Source organism: Danio rerio, chromosome 17, assembly GCF_049306965.1.
Source record: "Danio rerio strain Tuebingen ecotype United States chromosome 17, GRCz12tu, whole genome shotgun sequence".
Lineage (NCBI taxonomy): Eukaryota > Metazoa > Chordata > Actinopteri > Cypriniformes > Danionidae > Danio > Danio rerio.
This window is the reverse complement of record NC_133192.1, coordinates 28,894,222-28,912,730: the sequence shown is the minus strand read 5'-3', so window position 1 is coordinate 28,912,730 and position 18,509 is coordinate 28,894,222. Positions and strand designations below refer to the sequence as shown.

Sequence of the window (18,509 nt, the reverse complement as noted above, 5' to 3'; positions counted from 1 at the left end):
AATGTAAATTAAATAATTGCACATGAAATAAATTTCGAATTTAGAACGCATAAATAAAAACAGATTATTCAAAAAAGCTAATAAATACAACATATAGGTATTCAAACAAACAATAAAGAAATTAAATTGTGATTAAATCACTGAATACAGTGATGATTACTTGAAAATGTAACTTAAAATAAATTAAATATTCGTATACTAAATACATATACTTTGAACATTTTGATAATTTTATGAGTCGGATTTTTTCTCAGTTTAAATCCCTTGCCTTAGCTACATTTACCCCTTTAGGATCGCCACGGATTATCATTTTGGTGGGACTTGAATTTGGACCCACTGTCGTTCATTCATTACCTTCACCTCCTCCCAGCCGCAGTGTGGCGCTATACCGCCGGGGATAAACGTGTGGCGGCATCTCGGCCATGTTGAAGTGTGGAGGAACTGCAGCCCGCCATTGTGTGTCTGATCTGCAGCTGTAGCGAGAGAGAGGGAGAGAGAGAGACTCGGGCGCAAAGACTCTAAAAACACACACATTTCCCGTTGACTTTAACCCGCAAACAAACGCGCAGTCTAACACACAGGCACCGGGGAGTGAGAAATGTCAGCCAGCAGCCTTCTGGAGCAGGTAAACAGAGGCACTTTGTGAACATTGAGCAGAAGTGGCGTCGAGGCGGGTTTTTTTTCTCTCTCGCAGCGCGAGTTCAGGCCTGAGCTTCATATAAACCTTCATTTATTCTCCCTCTTTCCTCTCCAAACTCACTCCTTCATGAATCACCTGGACCCAATCCAGAGACCGAAAGGCCAAGCAAACAAAGGTAGGTGAAGTGTGTGTCGTTTTAGCGCTGTAGATAACGAGAGTCTCGTGCTGGTTCTCCTGCTAGCAGGCCGTGTGTTCAAACCAATTCCGCTATCAAATCAAACCGTGTAACCTGCTCAGAACAGACACCCGTGGGTTTAAAGGATAAGTATGTCTTATAGTAGATGATCTGGTTGACTTTAGTGTTATTGATCCGATAAAGAGCTGGTGTTTTGGAGCCCACGCTAGTTAGCCGCTTAGCACAGCGCTAAGGCCGAGTGCAGCAGAACGCGTGACACTCCGAAGCACCTGAACACCCACATACACTACAGCTTTCGCTCTTTTTAGACGCTTGTTTAAAGTGTAGCGGTGGAAGGGTCCCGCATACCCATAGACCACCCCCGCTACCGGTGGGCAACAGGCGGGGGGTTAACATGCCGCCGGGGGACCTGTTGAGGGGATTTTCAGCACCCCAGTCTGTGTCAAGCTTTCACAATCCAGTTGCGTGTTGAATCAGTCTATTTAACACGTGCATTTAATGTGACAGCTTTTAGTTCTTTATTTTTAGTCTATTTCTAATCCTTTTGCATACGGTGCATTCTTGACACAAATTCATTTAAAAAGCCATTTGGTGTTTAATCGATTATTACGTACTTTAAGGAAAATGATACAGAATAAAATAGTTTAATCATAGTTGTAGTGACTACATGACTGCACAGACAACCGATCCTCAGATGCAACAATGGCTGTTATAAAGAATCATCTCCGTTTAAAGTCTTTCACAATGTTAAAACTACAATTAGATTTTAATTGCTAAAATTATTTAATTATATTGTAAAGTAGATTTTAAAGAAAAAAAATAAGCAAACTGTTTCAAAATTAATTTTAATATATTTAAACATGCATGACGGGAAACATGCAGTTAAAATTAAGTACAGCTGTTAATACAGTGCCACTTTAGACAACTTTTTTTAATAGAGACATCCTTGGTCAACAAAATGTGCTTCTTTGAAAACAGTGTTGTACTTGCATCATTTACCCTTGTTTCAAATCTTTGAATGTCTACTGTTCAACACAAAAGTACATATTTTGAAGAAATTCTTCTCTTTATAAGAAATACTTTATTATTTATTACTAATAATATAATTGATATTTTAGATGCACTTACGTATGTTTGCTTTTCACCTTGTAAATATTGTATACTGTAGGCTAAAGAACGTAGTGTACTATGCCAAAGCTCAATTTCTGTGGGTGCTTCCCAAATTCGCAGCTTAAAAGGTATGACGTGGTAAGCTTCTGGGAAGTTTGTGTTTATGAGTTGGGAAGTTGGAGTAAGGTCAGTTGTGGTCAACTTTGGTTAGATGGAGTGGGTGCTTGGCTCACTGGAGTGGAAAAACAAGGCATTTTAACATTTTTTTTTTTTTTATGAAACTACGTTGATCCAGTGTACTTTATATGCTTTTAACATGCAAATATGACATTCCTGACATGAACTTAAACACCCCGTCAGAGCAATGCACCTGCTGCTGAATTGGACAGGTCATTGATTCTTATCATATTTAAAAGATATCACTAGATAACAACAGAAAATATGTTTCATCAAAAATATAATCTGACTGAATATAGTCATAAATACAATGCATAGACAGATTCAGGAGAGGACTCGTTTAACAAAATCTTAGGGTTTACATATAATTAAAAGGGATTTTAATCTTTTAGATGACACAGAACCCCAATTGAACATTCCTCATCCTGTAATTATGCATGCATGCATGCATGCATGCATGCATGTGTATGGATGGATGGATGAGACGAGACCTGTACCTTAACTTTCTCTGTTTTCTTTTCAGTACAAAACGGAGCTGTTACCCAAAAGGATACTTTGAACGATGATGAGTTCGAGCCTTACCTGAATGCTCAGCCCAGACAGGTAGGTCTTGTTTCAAAGTTTTAACAAAAGAAGGATCTCATAGAGACAGCGTGCCGTAGCAATTGTTTTTCTGTCTATTGTTTTAAGGATTTATTATGGTCCGTAATTGCATCCTGGCCACGGGGCTTTGTTTTCTTATTAGGGTGTCTCTGTGGCCTTTTACATTGTGGCTTATCACTGTATGCGTAGTTTAAAGCAGTTTGTGGACTTAAGTCAATTCATCCATTACGTGTATTGAGAAATATTTAGTTGCTGTCTAGGTTGAAGTACATGCGGATGAGTCATAGGAAATTATGCAAAAAGCAGCACAGTCGTTTACCAGGAAGTGGAGAAAGGTGATTGCGTTTATGTTCCTGTCCAGATATTCTGTAATAGAATTCCATTCAAATTAAAAATGAATCAGTCCTGGCACTGATAAAGAGGGTTCTGGCAATGGATGTCTTCTGAGGAAAAAATAAAAATGGGACACGGACGAATAAAGGGTCTAGTATTCACCCTGTCAAAGGAATGCTGGGATCCTTTGTAGGGAATCTGTGCCACTATTGCCCTCACAAAGCTGATTGCTGGTGTTGAAAATGCGAGCAGGCTGTGTGCCTGGAGGGGGGGCTAAGTCCAGCACCAGTCCCAAATGATCTGAGGAGGTTGTTCAGTCCAGATTTGCATTGTTTGGTGTTGTAGTTCACAGAGCTTAACACTGATGCTCCACTTGACCCAAGTTTTTATTTAATTATATTTTGTCAATGTATGGAAAATTGTATGACTGCAGATGGGTTTTTATTGCATAAAGTGATCTCAGGGGAGCTTTAAAGGGATAGTTCACCCAAAAATGAAAATGTACTTTCTAATTGCTTGTCCTCGCATGGTTCCTTTGGGTTTCTTTCTTTTAAGCACAAACGATATCTTGAAGAAAGCGGAAAACTTGTAAACACTGACTAGCTTCTATAGTAGGAAACACATGCTATGGAAGTCAATGTTCAACAGTTTTCAGCTTTCTTCAAAATATGCACTTGTGTTCAATAGAAGAAAGACACAAAAATTTGAAACAAGTAAAGAATAAAGGAAGCAAGTAGAACACTATTTTTTTTATGTTTTTGGAGAAATATATTTTGTTGACCAAGGAGGTCTATTAAAAATAGTTGTTAAATTATCACTGTTTAACAACTAGGTTTAATTTTTAAATGCATGCTTGTTTAAATGTATTAATGTATTTTGAAACGGTGTGCTTAATTTTTCAGAAGCTAATATTGTGTAGTGTAAACCAATTTCAGAACGCATTTATTTGAATATACATGCAACAGTAGTCACTTGAAATCTGTCCATTTATGAAGTAGTTTTAACATTACATTTATAATATGTATATGAATATTAAAACCATTTAAAGTTTAGACATTTCATTATCTGTCGATAGAATATTATTGCTGTTATTTTTATTTTAGATATATTTTTTGCTATATTTAAAATTATGCAAAATGGGTGCATATCAAAGAATTAAAAATATTTACCTTAATGGACATGGAAAATTTCATTTAAATTTTTTTTATTTAGTTTTTATTCAGGTTTACTTTTACAAAGTAAAATAATAAAGCAAGAGATTATCTTGATAATTGATTTGACTTTAATCTACAGTTAATGTACTTAAGTTTTTACTCAAAGGGTTAATGCTACAAGGGGAGAAATGTTTCCAGGTGACAACAGGGAGCAATTGTCACCTGGCAATATTTTCCAGGTTGTTGCATTACCTTTCTAATCCTACTTGTCTGGAGTTGATAATGACTAATCACAATTTATGTTGTTGTTTTTACAGAGCAATGCCTATACGGCCATGTCCGACTCCTACATGCCCAGTTACTACAGCCCCTCAATAGGCTTCACCTATTCCCTGAATGAAGCGGCATGGTCAACAGGTGGAGATCCCCCGATGCCTTACCTGGCCTCTTATGGACAGCTTAGCAATGGGGAGCACCACTTTCTCCCGGATGCCATGTTTGGACAGTCTGGAGCACTGGGGAACAACCCTTTCCTAGGACAGCATGGCTTCAACTTCTTTCCCAGTGGGATTGACTTTCCCGCTTGGGGCAACAGCAGCTCTCAGGGACAGTCCACACAGAGTTCAGGTTACAGCAGCAGTTACGCCTATGCCCCTAGCACGCTAGGAGGTGCAATGATTGACGGACAGTCTCCCTTTGCAGCCAATGAGCCACTCAACAAGGCAGTGGGGATGAATAGCTTGGATCAGGGCATGGCAGGGCTTAAAATTGGGGCAGGGGACATGGCACCAAAGGTTGTTGGTTCTGGACTTCCCGGAGGGCCATTGAGTCAGGTGTCTACAGCTCCAACCATGCCTCCTGCCTCCATGGCTCCTGCGAAAACTGCTTCTTGGGCGGACATTGCCAGCAAGCCAGCCAAACCACAGCCTAAATTGAAAACTAAGGGGGGACTTGGTGGGACAAATCTGCCACCACCTCCAATAAAACATAACATGGATATTGGGACATGGGACAACAAGGGGAATATGCCTAAACCAGCAGCCCCACAGCAGACTTCCCTGCCCACTAATGGACAGCCACCCAATCAGTCGTCTCCTCAACCAGGTGCTACTGCTGGTGGGGTGCCTCAGTTGCCCCTCAGCAATGGACAGCTAGTTCCTCCTACTGGACAGCTTGTCCAGCACCCTCTTCCTCCAGGTGGCCAGCCCGGTGCTGTTCCACCTCAACTCTCCCAGGGCCCACCAGCTTCCCAACCCTCCCAGCCAACCCGCTGGGTGCCCCCGCGTAACCGTGCCAACGGCTTTGGGGATGCAGCAGGTGGACCTGGCCAATCCCCTCCCAATTCAGGAATGGGTGGCATTACTGTGCCAGCAGAACCCCACCCAGTTCTAGAAAAACTGCGCATGGTAAACAACTACAATCCCAAGGACTTCGACTGGAACCCTAAACATGGTCGTGTCTTCATCATCAAGAGTTACTCTGAGGACGATATCCACCGGTCCATTAAGTACAATATCTGGTGCAGCACAGAACATGGCAATAAGCGTCTGGACGCTGCATACCGTTCGCTAGCCAACAAAGGGCCACTGTACCTGCTCTTCAGTGTGAATGGCAGTGGGCACTTCTGTGGCGTGGCGGAGATGCGCTCGCCTGTGGACTACAACACTTGTGCAGGCGTGTGGTCGCAGGACAAGTGGAAGGGTCGTTTCGATGTGCGCTGGATCTTTGTCAAGGACGTTCCCAACAGCCAACTAAGGCACATTCGCTTGGAGAACAATGAGAATAAGCCGGTAACCAACTCTCGCGACACACAGGAGGTTCCTCTAGACAAGGCACGTCAAGTGTTGAAGATCATCGCGAGTTACAAGCACACCACCTCCATTTTTGACGACTTCTCACACTACGAGAAACGTCAGGAAGAGGAGGAGAGTGTAAAAAAGGTAACCTGCCACGGCCTTGCTCCATCTGGAATATAATGCTGATTATCTTTCATCCAGTTCTTCTGCTGTTGTTATTTCTAAATGTTAATTTTGTTCAGTATTTTTTCTTTTTATTTGTGCATCTAAAATCATGACTTTTCACTCTGGTCTTTGAGTTCCCCTGATTCAGAAGATGATTGTTTTCTATGTCTCAACCATTTACTCAATGATATGGTGAATGAAAAGTGTGTTTTGAAAATGCAATCCCAGATGCTGCACATTTTTGCTTGGTGTAATGGATTTTTTTTTTCAGAATTGTGGTTTGATGCGCTAATAGCTCATCTGCAAAGAGCTCGGTTATAAATATTCAGGGAACAAATAATTTGCAGAGTCAGTGCACGCTAGGTTCCTTAGAGGTTGTTCAGATTAAATGATCTAAATAAGTCGTTAACCTAATGCAGTGATTCTCAATTTCCGGTCCTCGAGCCCCTCTTTTCTGCACATTTTAAGTGTATTGCTTAACCACACCTGATTCAGATCATCAACTTGTTAACAGAGAAATCCATTAACTGATTATCGTGTCTCAAATAAGAGACATGCAAAATGTGCCAGGCAGGGTTGGAGCGAGGACTGAATTGAGAGCCGTTGACCTAATGTGACCAAATCTATATTCATTTATTTTTGGATCATTTTGTTTTTTCACTGTGTGGATAAGATTATTTCAGAATAAGATTCTTCAAACTAAGTTTATTCTACAGAAAGTATTATACATGAAGACATGAGAACATCAATTTTCTTTTGCCAAATATTGCTTATATGGATTGTGACACTAGTCTAAGTTTTGTATCATTAGAATTACATGTGCCCATGTAAATCTTCTAAAACCTGCCTTTTATTTGGTGAGAATGTTTGCATGTGACATTAGAAACTTTATACCCACCTTAAAATCTCCCAACCACAAGTGTGCTAATAAGGCTTTTTGTTCCTATGCGTCTTTCCAAAAGAACATGTTTGCTTGACAAATAATATAATGTTGCCTGTCCATGATTCATATCTGAAAAACTCCACTTTATTAGTTCACTTCACTCAAGCAAAATTAAAAAAGAGCAATTAAAATGGATGTTTCTTTTTTTATATATTTATGCTGTTTATTATATTTATGGCTTGATGTTCTTTCATGTGCTATACATTAATCACAAGTTTATTAGTTTAGTTTGTTGAACAGCATTTAGTTCCCTAACAGCTCATTCTTTTGAAACAAATGATTTATTTGTCTCTGTGCAGAGTTTACTCAAATCCTGTGTGTATGTGGTGCTGTTGTAGCTGTCATTTTTAGGGAGGTCATTTTAGAGAATGCATTTTTATTACTTTAATTCATGTGGATTAAAACTCAAAGCTATAGAAAAAAAAAAGTTCTTATTAGGGCTTGGCAATTAATATTAGATTATTTTTGAGAAATTTCAGTAAATCCAATTCTAGTAAACCTCTAGATGGAGCAGAGTAAACCAAAGGGTTGCAGTTGAGATGTTTTAAAATCAGATACAATCTGATTGGTCAATGACATCAAGATAATTCTGCTATAATTAGTGCTGTTTACTTGTTAGTAAGTCTATAGGTAGTAAAGCCATAGTAAACATGTGAAATTACCAAAATTACCTCTGTGAGATTATTCAATTTTCGTTTGTTTATTAGTCACTCTGAATCTTTGAAAGCAGGTAATTCTTGTTTATAATGCAACTCTATACGGGATATTTCCTGGCTTTCTGAGAGCGCCCTCTGGCCTTCAGATGATATTTACCACAGATCACACCATTCTTACCTGACAAGATGTGCATGACAATCGCAACTTTACTCCATCACATTTGCAGTTTTATTTCTATTATTTGCCTAGCTCTAGTTCTTTTTTACAGTTCTTTCTGTATCCATGTACTAACTTTAGTTAGTTTTGCTCATTTTAAGGTTGTTAGCACGACTTGTCTGAGTGTATAATTGCTTTTGTGAAGTATTGCTTACTGACAAATACGATCAACATAACATTTAGCTAGATATTGTTAGTTCCCCTCATCTTTTCACTGACTTTATCATTGATCAAACTAGATTTTCCATTGTCACGTTTAATGTGTCTGTCAGAATAGATGAGCACCAATTCATATTTTGTCATCATGCATTGTCCCTATGCAGTAGACCTTGGAGTATGTATCCCTTTCAAATTGTCCAATGTGGTATTGATAAAGAGCAATGTTTTTTTTTATTTTTAACTTGTTTCATTCACTGTTGATTTAATTTCATTAACGTGTTACCCAGTTTGATGTTATATCACTCTGGAAACCTAACTACAAACTTGAGGGGAAATGATTGTAGAAATTTAAACCCTTGAAAAACATTATGGGATGCAGTGAATGTAGATTTTCAAGTATAACCAGTCACTAAGCGATGTTTCAACCTTTTTTTTGTACATCCTCATCTATTGATTATTTAGACATATTAAATTATAATGGAGGCTAAGCAAAGCTTTGTGAAGCATCAAGGCTTTCTTTTCAACAAATGGTTCATTACTTAAAACCACTCGGTGTAGTGTGGATATTGTAAAGCACATAAAACTATGTTTCTTGAAGTTAATTTTGGGTCTCCTATTTACCTTATTCACGTACGAGTGGGGAAAGCCATTTGGATCTTTTTGGCTTGAGACTTCTAGTCTCATTTACTTCTAATAACTTGTAGGCGTTAAAAAACAGCTCGTTATGTTGCTTGTTGTTGCAAACTGATATTTTCTTATTTTATTCTGCTTTGTCTATATATTCATGCAAACACTTGTTTGTAGAGCAAGTAGTTAGACTGTTTTTGCCTTTTAGTATTCACATTCATTTCTCCCATAGACAACTGAAAGGAAAGTTCTAAAACCAGGTGTGTCCAAACTCGGTCCTGGAGGGCCGGTGTCCTGGAGAGTTTAGCTCCAACCCTAATCAAACACACCTGAACCAGCTAATTAAGCTCTTGCTATATAAACTAGAAACTTTCTGGCAGGTGTGTTGAAACAAGTTGGAGCTAAACTATGCAGGACACCGGCCCTCCAGAACTGAGTTTGGACACCCTTGTCTAAAACAATCGCAATAACGAGTGCACTTCCACATTGAAGCATAAGGTCTATAGAAATTCCATTGGGTTAACAATTTTGTATTGAAGTCAGTCACATACTGCTTTGAATCAGATACTTTAACAGTCACATGCTAGGGCTGGGCGATTAATCGAAAAGTAATCGAAATCGACATTCAGAACGTATTATCTAAAAAATTTTTCAGGTAATTTATTTCATTTACTTTCCCTTCCGTGTGTGAAGTTCTGTGACACTGCTACTGTTTACACTTCTGTGTTGAGCGTAGTGTATGGTCTGGCACAGCCTCCGTGCTTCCACATACCCCTCGCCGTGACTGATGCTGATCTCTCAAAAAATCTAACTACACGTTGCAACAACGCATAGCGCAAGGTCTTTGATCGGTCAGCTTGGTAGCATTGATGAGTGTAGGCAGCGCGGAGAGGACAAAAAAAAAATTGTTTCTAAAATGTAATCAAGTTAGTGTTTAATTAATGGAGAATCGCCCAGTTCTATCGCATGCTTTTAGGATATTCAAGCTTTAAATAATATTTTGGCAAATTAATCAAGCCCTCATACATTGCTTTTATGTTAAATTAGTGGGGGTTTTTGTGTGTTTTTGTTGTCAGATGCAAGTTGTGTATATAGCTTAGTCTAAAGTGTTGGTATATTCTGAAATGATCTTTGTTGTTAAGTGTCAACCTTAGTATTCAAATATTATTGTTTTCTGTCATTTACATTTAAATGATGTTCGATATTTCAGGATTATTTGACTAAATGCTGTTCTTCTCTTGGGTAGGTGGAGGTTCAGGGCAGTGACCCGTACTCCAATAACTCCAGTCGGAGCCACTACAGAATGCAGGTGATGCATCTTGTTCACACTGTTCTTTGTCTGTCAGCATGTTTTGTGAGTTTCTGTAAGCATGTTAATGGGTTTCATCTCTGTTAGCTTTGGCAGTAGGCCCTGCCATTACATGTGTGTCAATTGAATATGTCAGTGACAGGTTTAGGGCTTGTCCGTAGACGCATTAGTAAAAATATGTTCTGATAACAGCAATTAAATGTTTTTGTGGCAGTAATTTTCATATTATTTATTTAAAGTGATAGTTCAGCCAAAAATGAAAGTTTACTCATTTTCAAGTGGTTCAAAATTATGAGTTTCTAACTTCTGTTGAACACAAAAGGTGATTATTTTAAAGAAAGCTGAAAACTTGTAACTATTAACTTCATAGTCCACAGCAAACAAATACTATTCAACAGACAGAAGATACTCAAACGGGATTGGAAAAAGTGGAGGATGAGTAAATGATGACAATTAAAATGTTTGGGTGAACTATATTTAAAGAGTGCTGTAAAGTTCCATAAACCTTAACATTTAAAAAAATGTTTGAGCAGATTTTCATTTTTGTAGTAGTTCTGAGATACACAGCATTGGTTACTATTTAGAAGCAATATTTTCAGCTTTTTTGAAGACTTTCTGAGATGTTTACATGGTTTGAATTTATATTTAAGAAATTTGCTGTCAGAATGACCTTTGTGGGCATACGTTGATTTAAAAAAAATAATAATGATGATTTTTCTTTCTCTTGCAGGATCGCCAAGGACGTGTAAAGTAACAGGCACTGCTTTGGGCAAAAGACTGAAAGGCCCTATTTTTTTTTTTCTCCCCAATCTTAAAACCAGATATTTTCAGAAATTATTTCGGGGAAAGATTTAACCAAGGATTCAAAAAGAGGAAAAAAAAAGAAACTAAATGAAGACTCTTCTTTGATTTCTGTTGACCTAAAAGACTTACTTCGAACTTGTAGTAAAAGAAAATGACACAATTATTCATAGGACTACAACTTAATTCTATAGGATTCTAATAGCAAACCCAGTACTTCCCACTTTTTTGGTCCTGTTTTCATTTGGCTGGCTCTTTTCTCTCTCTCTCTCTTTTTTTTTTTTTTTTTTTTTTTTTTTTTTTTTTTTAGGAAAAACATCTGTTTTTACAGTCCAAACACATGGCTTTGCTTCTCTCTTACAATTGTGAGATTTTTTTTTAGAGTTTCCCCAATCTTCATTTCTCTGTCCTAACTCTTTATTGGAGCTGAAACCATCCAATCAGGAATGATCGTCGCCGTCTCAGTGGATGTTTCTTTATTGGTAAATTGGCCACCAAGTTGCAACCAAGTGAATAAAATTGAAAAAGAATTGTAATTCAAAAGAAGAAAAATAACGAATGTTCAGGAATGTCCTGAGTTTTCTTTTTTTCCTGTTTGTTTTTGTTTTTTGTTATTGGTAATAGAGGGTGTTTTGCAGGGGACGGTAAACGGAGAAGCCAATTTGTTGTGTTAAGGCTTTTGCTCACTGGATCAGTTTTATAAGTGTACCAAAGGGGGCAGCGTTTGAGAGTTGTCAGCTTATTTTCCATTTACTCCTTTTACTTCTGCAAGTTAAAGAAAAATTGTTGCTATGGGCTGCTCTCCTCCCGTCATATTTTTTTTCGTTCTTGTCTTTCTCTTCCGTTTCTTAAGTCTGCATTGAGGTGGGCCCTGCACCCTCTCTTTCTCATAATCAGTTCATTAAAAATAAATGTGGTATACTCGGCAGAACTTGTGTGTTGCATTTTCCCCTTGTTTGACTTAATACTACTTCATGCACTAACCTGTGTCCCAAACTGCCTGGTCCCCTTCCATCCAGCACCCACACTCCTCTTTTACACTATAGCTGCCTGCACACTTCATCCCTTCTTCTATGTTCATGTTGGTGCATTGAACAACTCATGCAAAACTGCTGGCATTTAGCAGTGTCAGAATAAAGATGCTGCACAAAGCCTCAAGTGTGTTTGCTTTCTCAAGAAAAGGATTGATCATGCAACTACAAATTTGGTGTAATGGAACCTGTCCCAGGGTTTTATTTGTATCCTTTGCTACCTATGACACAAACAGTTTTTTGTCTTTGTGGTTAATCAAGCTGTCTAAAATGTTAAGTTTTTAAAATCCTCAGTATAAATTAATTCAGTGCAGTATGCTTCCCTGTACTTTTTTGTGACCATGAAATACAAATACCCTTTTTAAAACCGAACAAGTGAGCAAGGTGTCATTGTAATATGTATTTTAAATTATCCAGGGCCTAGGTTGAAGCTTGTTTTCATTATGGAAAAGACATTTTCCAATCTATTTGCAAATGTGAGCTCTCAATTGTGACTTTTTCTTCAGACTTATGGGCTCTAAAATTGCTGTGCACCTTATAAACTTGCGTTTGTGAGAAGCTCAGAATTTACTTGTTTTAAATGCAACTAAAGTTGTTCATTGATGGATTCTGACTTTATATCCTTGCAAGGGAATTCTTGGCTTATGTTAAAAGTCAGATGTTATGTTAAAATTGAGAAATCTTGAATTTGAGCATATGGCTCTCTTTTCGGACTTTTGTCTGAATTGTGAAGTAAAACTCAATTACAAGTAATTACATTCTTCTATCCTTTGGCTAATTGGCTTTTACAAGCCTTTTCTCAAACATTTCTCCATGTATTGACCAGCTTTTCTCACAAAAAAGTGTTGCATGCTGAACTGTTACAAACAATTTGTGTTGAATTTAAACAAACAAATTAAATTTAATAATGTTCAACTTAATTTGTTTAAATTCAGCCCAAATAAAATTTTTACAACCACCTACCGTAAAAAATTGAGTGAATCCAAGGAATCGTGAATAATTTTTAATTTTAGGTCTATTACTTAAGATTTTCTCAAAACATTTTATGTGTTTTATTTATATTACGTGAGGATGGAATTCGGAAATGTTTCTTTTTCAATGTTGAATTGAGTGTATAGCTCTCATTTCTTTTCTTTTTTTTATCTGAATTGTGAGATGAAACATTAACTACATAAACTACATTTCTCTATCTTTGGGCAAACTGGCATCCTTTCTCAACAACTGAAATGGTTCTCTGTGGATTTACAAGTTTTTTCATGGCTAGTGATCTAGGTTTTCCGTGAAAATGTTTGATTTATTTAATTTATCATAAAACATGTTTTATGTGTTATTTTTTTTATAACATGAAGAATGTGATTTCATCAATCTTGCTTTTTCTGTTTACTTAGTGAAGTAGCCTACATTCTTTACTCGCCTCTCTGTGGCGCCGTTTCCACCTCTAACCTGAATGTTGATACACGTTTATACCTTGAGCGTTTACAACGCTTGCATGTTAAAGAGCCTCGCTGTTTTCGCCGTTATCTGTAAATGGATTAATTATAGGCTATTTACGTAAGTAATATGTTAATATCTTAAAATAGTGAGTCTGCTGCTTTATACTGTTAACCGGGCGGGCTAGTTTAATCCTAAAATGGCGGCACGATGTGGAACTGGTTATGTTTGTCCAACAGGGGGAGTTATAACTTTATTTTTTTATTCGCCTTTCTAAACTCGTCTGAACAAAATTAAATACACTGAGATTGGGTTTTGTGACGTTCAAAATAATGTATATAGGGCCTATTGGATTCCCTTGTTCTGTGACTTAAAGCTACAAAAAAGATTAACAAAATAGCTTAAATTACCCAAACTTTCCAATAAATGAAGCATTGTATTTTTTTGCTGTCATCAACCTTTACTGTATCAAGATGTGTGTGTGCAATGTCATAAACCGATTCACGATAAATATTAGTTTACCAGAATCAGTTAATTTGTCACCAATATTTTGTTACCAAAAGTATTAAAACATTTTTGTGTATTCCACAGAAGAAAGAAAACAGGAACCACACGAGGGTGAGTAAGTAATGATAGAATTTACCTTTATTTTTGGATTGGACAAATTCCCCCCAAATTGTGTAGAGTGGCTGAATGTATTCACATGTTTGACAATGCATTTGTGTAAGATGGTTACGAGAAACAATGTCTGTTACTGTATACTGTTTAATAAGTTAACCTTATTTGTGTTAGGACAACATAAATGTATGGAACACTACTTTTTTTACAGTGCACACATGGAAAATATTTGGGTTCCCTTGTAGCTATTTCGGTAGCACAACACAACCAAATCCTTTGCTTTGTTTTAATGAAAAAAATTAACAAACATTTTACAGCATTTAGCAAATTTTAAAAATACAATAAAATTACAATCCCAACTGTTTCGAGCTTGGGTGATTTGTCAATCCCCTGCTGTGCCAGTGAGGTCACAGCAATCAATCACTGTAATATTTTAATTGATGACAGCGCAGAAGAGTTACCTCCTTAAGTGAGAAGACCAAGTGTTTACAAGAAGCCTGTGTGTTTGAATCAGTTCTGATGCATGCATGCATTTTAGGCTTTGTATATTTGTGTCTTTAGTGCATATCATATTTCTTCTCTATTTGAGTACTGTATGTGTAAGAGAGAGAGCGCCTACTGAGCTTGATTTAGGTATGAAGGGGGAATAAGACGCAGCACATGGCTCAACCTTCCGTCTGTCTATATGATGCTGCCTGAGGGGCCCTTTTCTGACCCCGGCCTCTCTCTTTCTCCCCAGGGACCCCAAAACCTCTTGGGATCCTCAGGCAACATGAAGGTGGGGAGGGGGCGGCACGTGTCTAAGACCGTTGATGCGGTGTGTGTTTAAGACAGATGCAGTCTGGTCTGTCCTTGTGTCTGCTGCCATCCCTCTCTGAAAAAAAAATCTGCTCATCTTCAGCAAAACAACTGGTCTACATGCCTGCTAATGTTTATATTTTGTCAACACAAGCTTATACTGATATTTTGACTAATATGGGGTGCTGTCAGGAGTTTTGGAGAAAATCATAACCTCATAATGGATAGCCTATTTCTCGTGCAAACTATTTTACTATTGAATAAAAATAGGCTTAGTAGCCTAATGTCTAGGTATATCTTGCACATTTGAGCATCAATCACTATCACAGAGCAGGCCTCAGGAAAGTCTGCTGCGATTTTCAGGCTTTTCAGATCATATCTGTGTGGCCACTGATAACAGGCCGCACCTGAATAACAAAGAGATGCAGGCCTGAACTCAATCAGTCTCGGGTTTAAAAGCAATAGATGTTGTGAATTTCCGATTTAGGTTGTTCTTGTACCCCAGACAGTATTATCGCTTTTTTATCCTGCTGCCGTAGCCGTCCGGATTGTGCGCGGGGTGCGGGGCGAGGAGCGCGCGCTGCGTTTATCAGCGTGTTGACAGTCGAGCAGCCGCGTGCGTTCAGCGCATTATCAAGAGCGCGCGCGTGTATTTTTGCCATTAGTAACGCCTGGCCATGTCTGCAAAAGATGCAATTTACATAATAAAATCATTTCTGTACTACACCCAGGCACCGATTTATTTCAAACGAATGTGTATATGGGGAGGTAGAACGAAAATATCAAAGGGGGGCATTTAAATGCCCCTTTAATTGTGTGGTGCGTATTTAACACAATTTAAAAGTAGATGAAATAACACGTTTTTAGTTAAAATTGTAAAAATAATAATTTAGGGTAATTTGTTGTATACATATGCAACGCCTTGCATGTTTAATAACTGTCTTCTTACATTTAAATAGTCCATTAGTTTATAAGCATCTGTTGTATTTATATCACATTTAGTTATACGACAACGAAATTATTCAAATTAATTAAAAAAAATATTTATTAATTGTAATTTGCTTTTCGTTTTTCTGGGTTGCTTTTTAATGTTGTCTATTTGCTAAGGATAACTTTTTTTCTCGTCTAGAGAATTTTAATAGACTAGGCAATAATAATAATAATAATAATTTTTATTATAATAATAATAATAATAATTGTTAATATTAATAATATAATAGCCTAATAAATGTAATAATAATCTAAAACTACATATTTAATTTGAGACTCGTGTAAGGCTTCTCGACTTTATTATCTAAACTTTGCTTCTTATTTTATAATTAGGCTGGTTTATTCTTTAATAGAAAAATATTTTTTAGGTTAAATGTGTTTCCGTTGTGGTCTTAATAGGCTTAGGGGTGTTAGGTGAAAGCCTGTACTGTGACGTAGGCTATATGGCCTCAAGTTGATTTAAGAGCAAGGCGTCGTTTCTCTACGTCTTGGTGCATAACGGCAATTTCTAAATATTTATATTGAATTTAAACGAAAATTCGCAATGCTGTTTTACAAAGCTGAATATTTGCTTCCTTTTTAAGCATATCTGAAATCGTCAAGAAGACAAATGTGAAGTGTGGACAAAATAAATACGTCCTAAAGGTTTGTACTTTATATGCGAACAACAAAAATTAACCGTAACTGTGTGCAGATGTATTAAAGCGTAAAATGCAACACCAGCAATGTCGTCGCGTGGTGTCTGAATGACTGTCAAAGTGATTAATATTTGCTTTTATTGTCTTCACAGTTGTGTGTTCCGTCGACAGAAATCTAGCCTGAGGGGCAGAGCCTCATCCCAGACCGTGTTTGCCTTTCTTTTGTGAGTAAAATTCATCATTAGTCATAAATAATAGGTAAACTTTGACCCCTCTAAACATCTGCGCCACGTGCCCAGAGCAGATAGCTGATTTATTACTGCTAGTGTGAAGGGGACATGATTTGAATGTCAGGAGCATGACGGTGGGCCTTATGCTCTTATGCTGTGGTGTTTGTGCTGTTTAAAATGTCAATTAAAAGGTTGCTACAAACCCTATTGATACCTAGCTAAATTAAAAGGGTTTGTTCCAAAAGACTCCTGAGCTTTACTCTAAAATTACTGCATCACAATGCTGTCAGAAATTGTAAAATGATGAAATATTTTGGTATTAGTGTGTTATATTCAAATCTTTTAATCCCATACTTACTACATAGCATTTGCATATCAAACTTCAGCGCATGTATTGATGGTTTGTGTTGTGAAATGTAGGTCATAACGCAACCTTTGCAGTTTTTGCCTCCGAGCATTTTTGCCGAGCATTGTCACCAAATATAATCTCCTGGTTTGGGAGAGATACTGCCGTGCCTTTTGTAAATGGTTAGAGTATGCGTATTAGGCCCTGTGTTTATTTCAGTGTAATGAATATTCGATGGTCTGCTTAAGTGTTCGCCATGCATAAGGGGATTATCTGCTTCCATGACATTGCTGGGTATCAGATAGGGAATGGCAGTGGGATGGTGCAGGGTGTTATTTTATTGTGCACTAATATGAAAGCACAGTTGCAGTGACTGTACTATAGATGACTTTGTCCTGTCGACCGGGCGCTCAGGTGAGTGCTGCTGTTGGCTTCTCTCTTGGCATTCACCGCGTGCCTTAATTGTATTGAAATTAAATCAAGGTCCACTGTGAACACAAAGAGCAAAAACCCAAGTTTCCGAATGTCATCCGACTTGTCTTTTCCTAAAGAACTCTCTTCGTTCCTCTTCATCACGGCTAACGGTTCGGTCGTCCAGCTTGTCTGTATTTGGTCCCTATGCAGTCTGCACATCCTGTTCTTGTCCTTCAGTACAATACCACGTTTCTGTACTCATCTAAAATCCCTTTCTTCTCACCTGTCCTCCTCCTCCTGCATCTGATGTGGGCTTTGCTGGTGTTAGTGCAGTCCAAACCAGAAGTCCTAATCGCACACACACACACACACACGCACAATTACACATCTTTCTGAGGATTCTCCCTGCTTGTGCGGTTTTAAATCCTCCTTTCCGTCGGCCTAGATGTGTGGTGAGAACAAAACATACATGACAACGCAACACAGTGTTTCTTATGATCATATTTTACACACAAAAACATCCAGAAGGACCTTTCTATTTATATCACGAATGCATAACCTGACAGAGAGAGAGAGAGAGAGAGAAGACAGCGAGAGAGATAAAGAGGGATCTACCTTTTGTTGTACCCATTCTGCAAGAAGCACCTGCCTTCTGTTTCATTCCAGCAGACCTTTTCCCTCTACCGGCCAAACAAAGAGGACCAGCAAAGCTGAGCGTGAGGGATGTGCGAAGATGCAAAGCTATGCACTGCTCTCTTGCTCGTCCATTCAGCACGTCCACCGCCATGATGAGACGGCTGCCAGCATCGCAATGTAAAGCTAGCGCTTCCCTATGACAGTCTGTTCTCTGCCTCTCTCACCCCCCCATCTCTCTCTCTCTCTCTCTCTCTCTCTCTCTCTCTGTCTTTTATTTCTCTCTCTCTCTCACCGCACAAGCACCTATACGGCAAGTAAAAACAAGTACAGTTAAAAACACAACACACAAATGAGTGGAAGCTGACCACAAATAAATGCATACAAAAAACATACATGTATTTACAAAAATAATAACATTCCAGGGAAAAAAAAAGCATCAGATCACACAAGAATTACCCAGAAATATCGTCTATCTCTGCAAAACTACTAAC

The 18,509-nt window shown here is 38.0% G+C and overlaps 2 protein-coding genes and 1 non-coding gene across 8 annotated transcripts in view; 2 read left to right on the top strand and 1 right to left on the bottom strand.

Moving 5' to 3' along the window:
- Positions 1-453: 453 nt before the first annotated feature.
- On the top strand, positions 454-12,038 carry ythdf2 (YTH N6-methyladenosine RNA binding protein F2). Of its 4 annotated transcripts, none has more exons than XR_012392656.1 (6): positions 454-625; positions 791-815; positions 2,647-2,726; positions 4,531-9,040; positions 9,191-10,085; positions 10,816-10,972. XR_012392656.1 is itself a non-coding variant. In XM_005158763.6 (6 exons), the coding sequence occupies exons 1-6, from the start codon at positions 599-601 to the stop codon at positions 10,837-10,839; spliced, it is 1,842 nt and encodes a 613-aa protein (XP_005158820.1). In that variant the 5' UTR covers positions 454-598; the 3' UTR covers positions 10,840-12,038.
- Positions 12,039-15,994: 3,956 nt separating this feature from the next.
- msrab (methionine sulfoxide reductase Ab) overlaps positions 15,995-18,509 on the top strand; it is a 78,470-nt gene continuing 75,955 nt past the window's right edge. The window contains exons 1-3 of one of the 3 annotated variants that reach the window (XM_073928604.1): positions 16,152-16,245; positions 16,339-16,399; positions 16,545-16,616. The gene's annotated coding sequence lies outside the window, so the exon portion shown is untranslated. Of the gene's footprint in view, positions 16,400-16,481; positions 16,617-18,509 lie in introns of those variants that run through there. The other 2 variants (XM_073928603.1, XM_073928605.1) reach the window with 2 other exon arrangements.
- On the bottom strand, positions 17,398-17,480 carry dre-mir-124-4 (microRNA 124-4). The gene has a single exon (NR_030062.1). It is a non-coding gene; the product is annotated as a microRNA 124-4 (primary transcript).

Bases quoted from the DNA above. Each gene is read 5' to 3' on its own strand.
- ythdf2 (XM_005158763.6), top strand. From the start codon at position 599: ATGTCAGCCAGCAGCCTTCTGGAGCAG. The intron at 626-790 runs GTAAACAGAGGC...GACCCAATCCAG, and splicing joins CCAGCAGCCTTCTGGAGCAG to AGACCGAAAGGCCAAGCAAA. The intron at 2,727-4,530 runs GTAGGTCTTGTT...TTGTTTTTACAG, and splicing joins TGAATGCTCAGCCCAGACAG to AGCAATGCCTATACGGCCAT.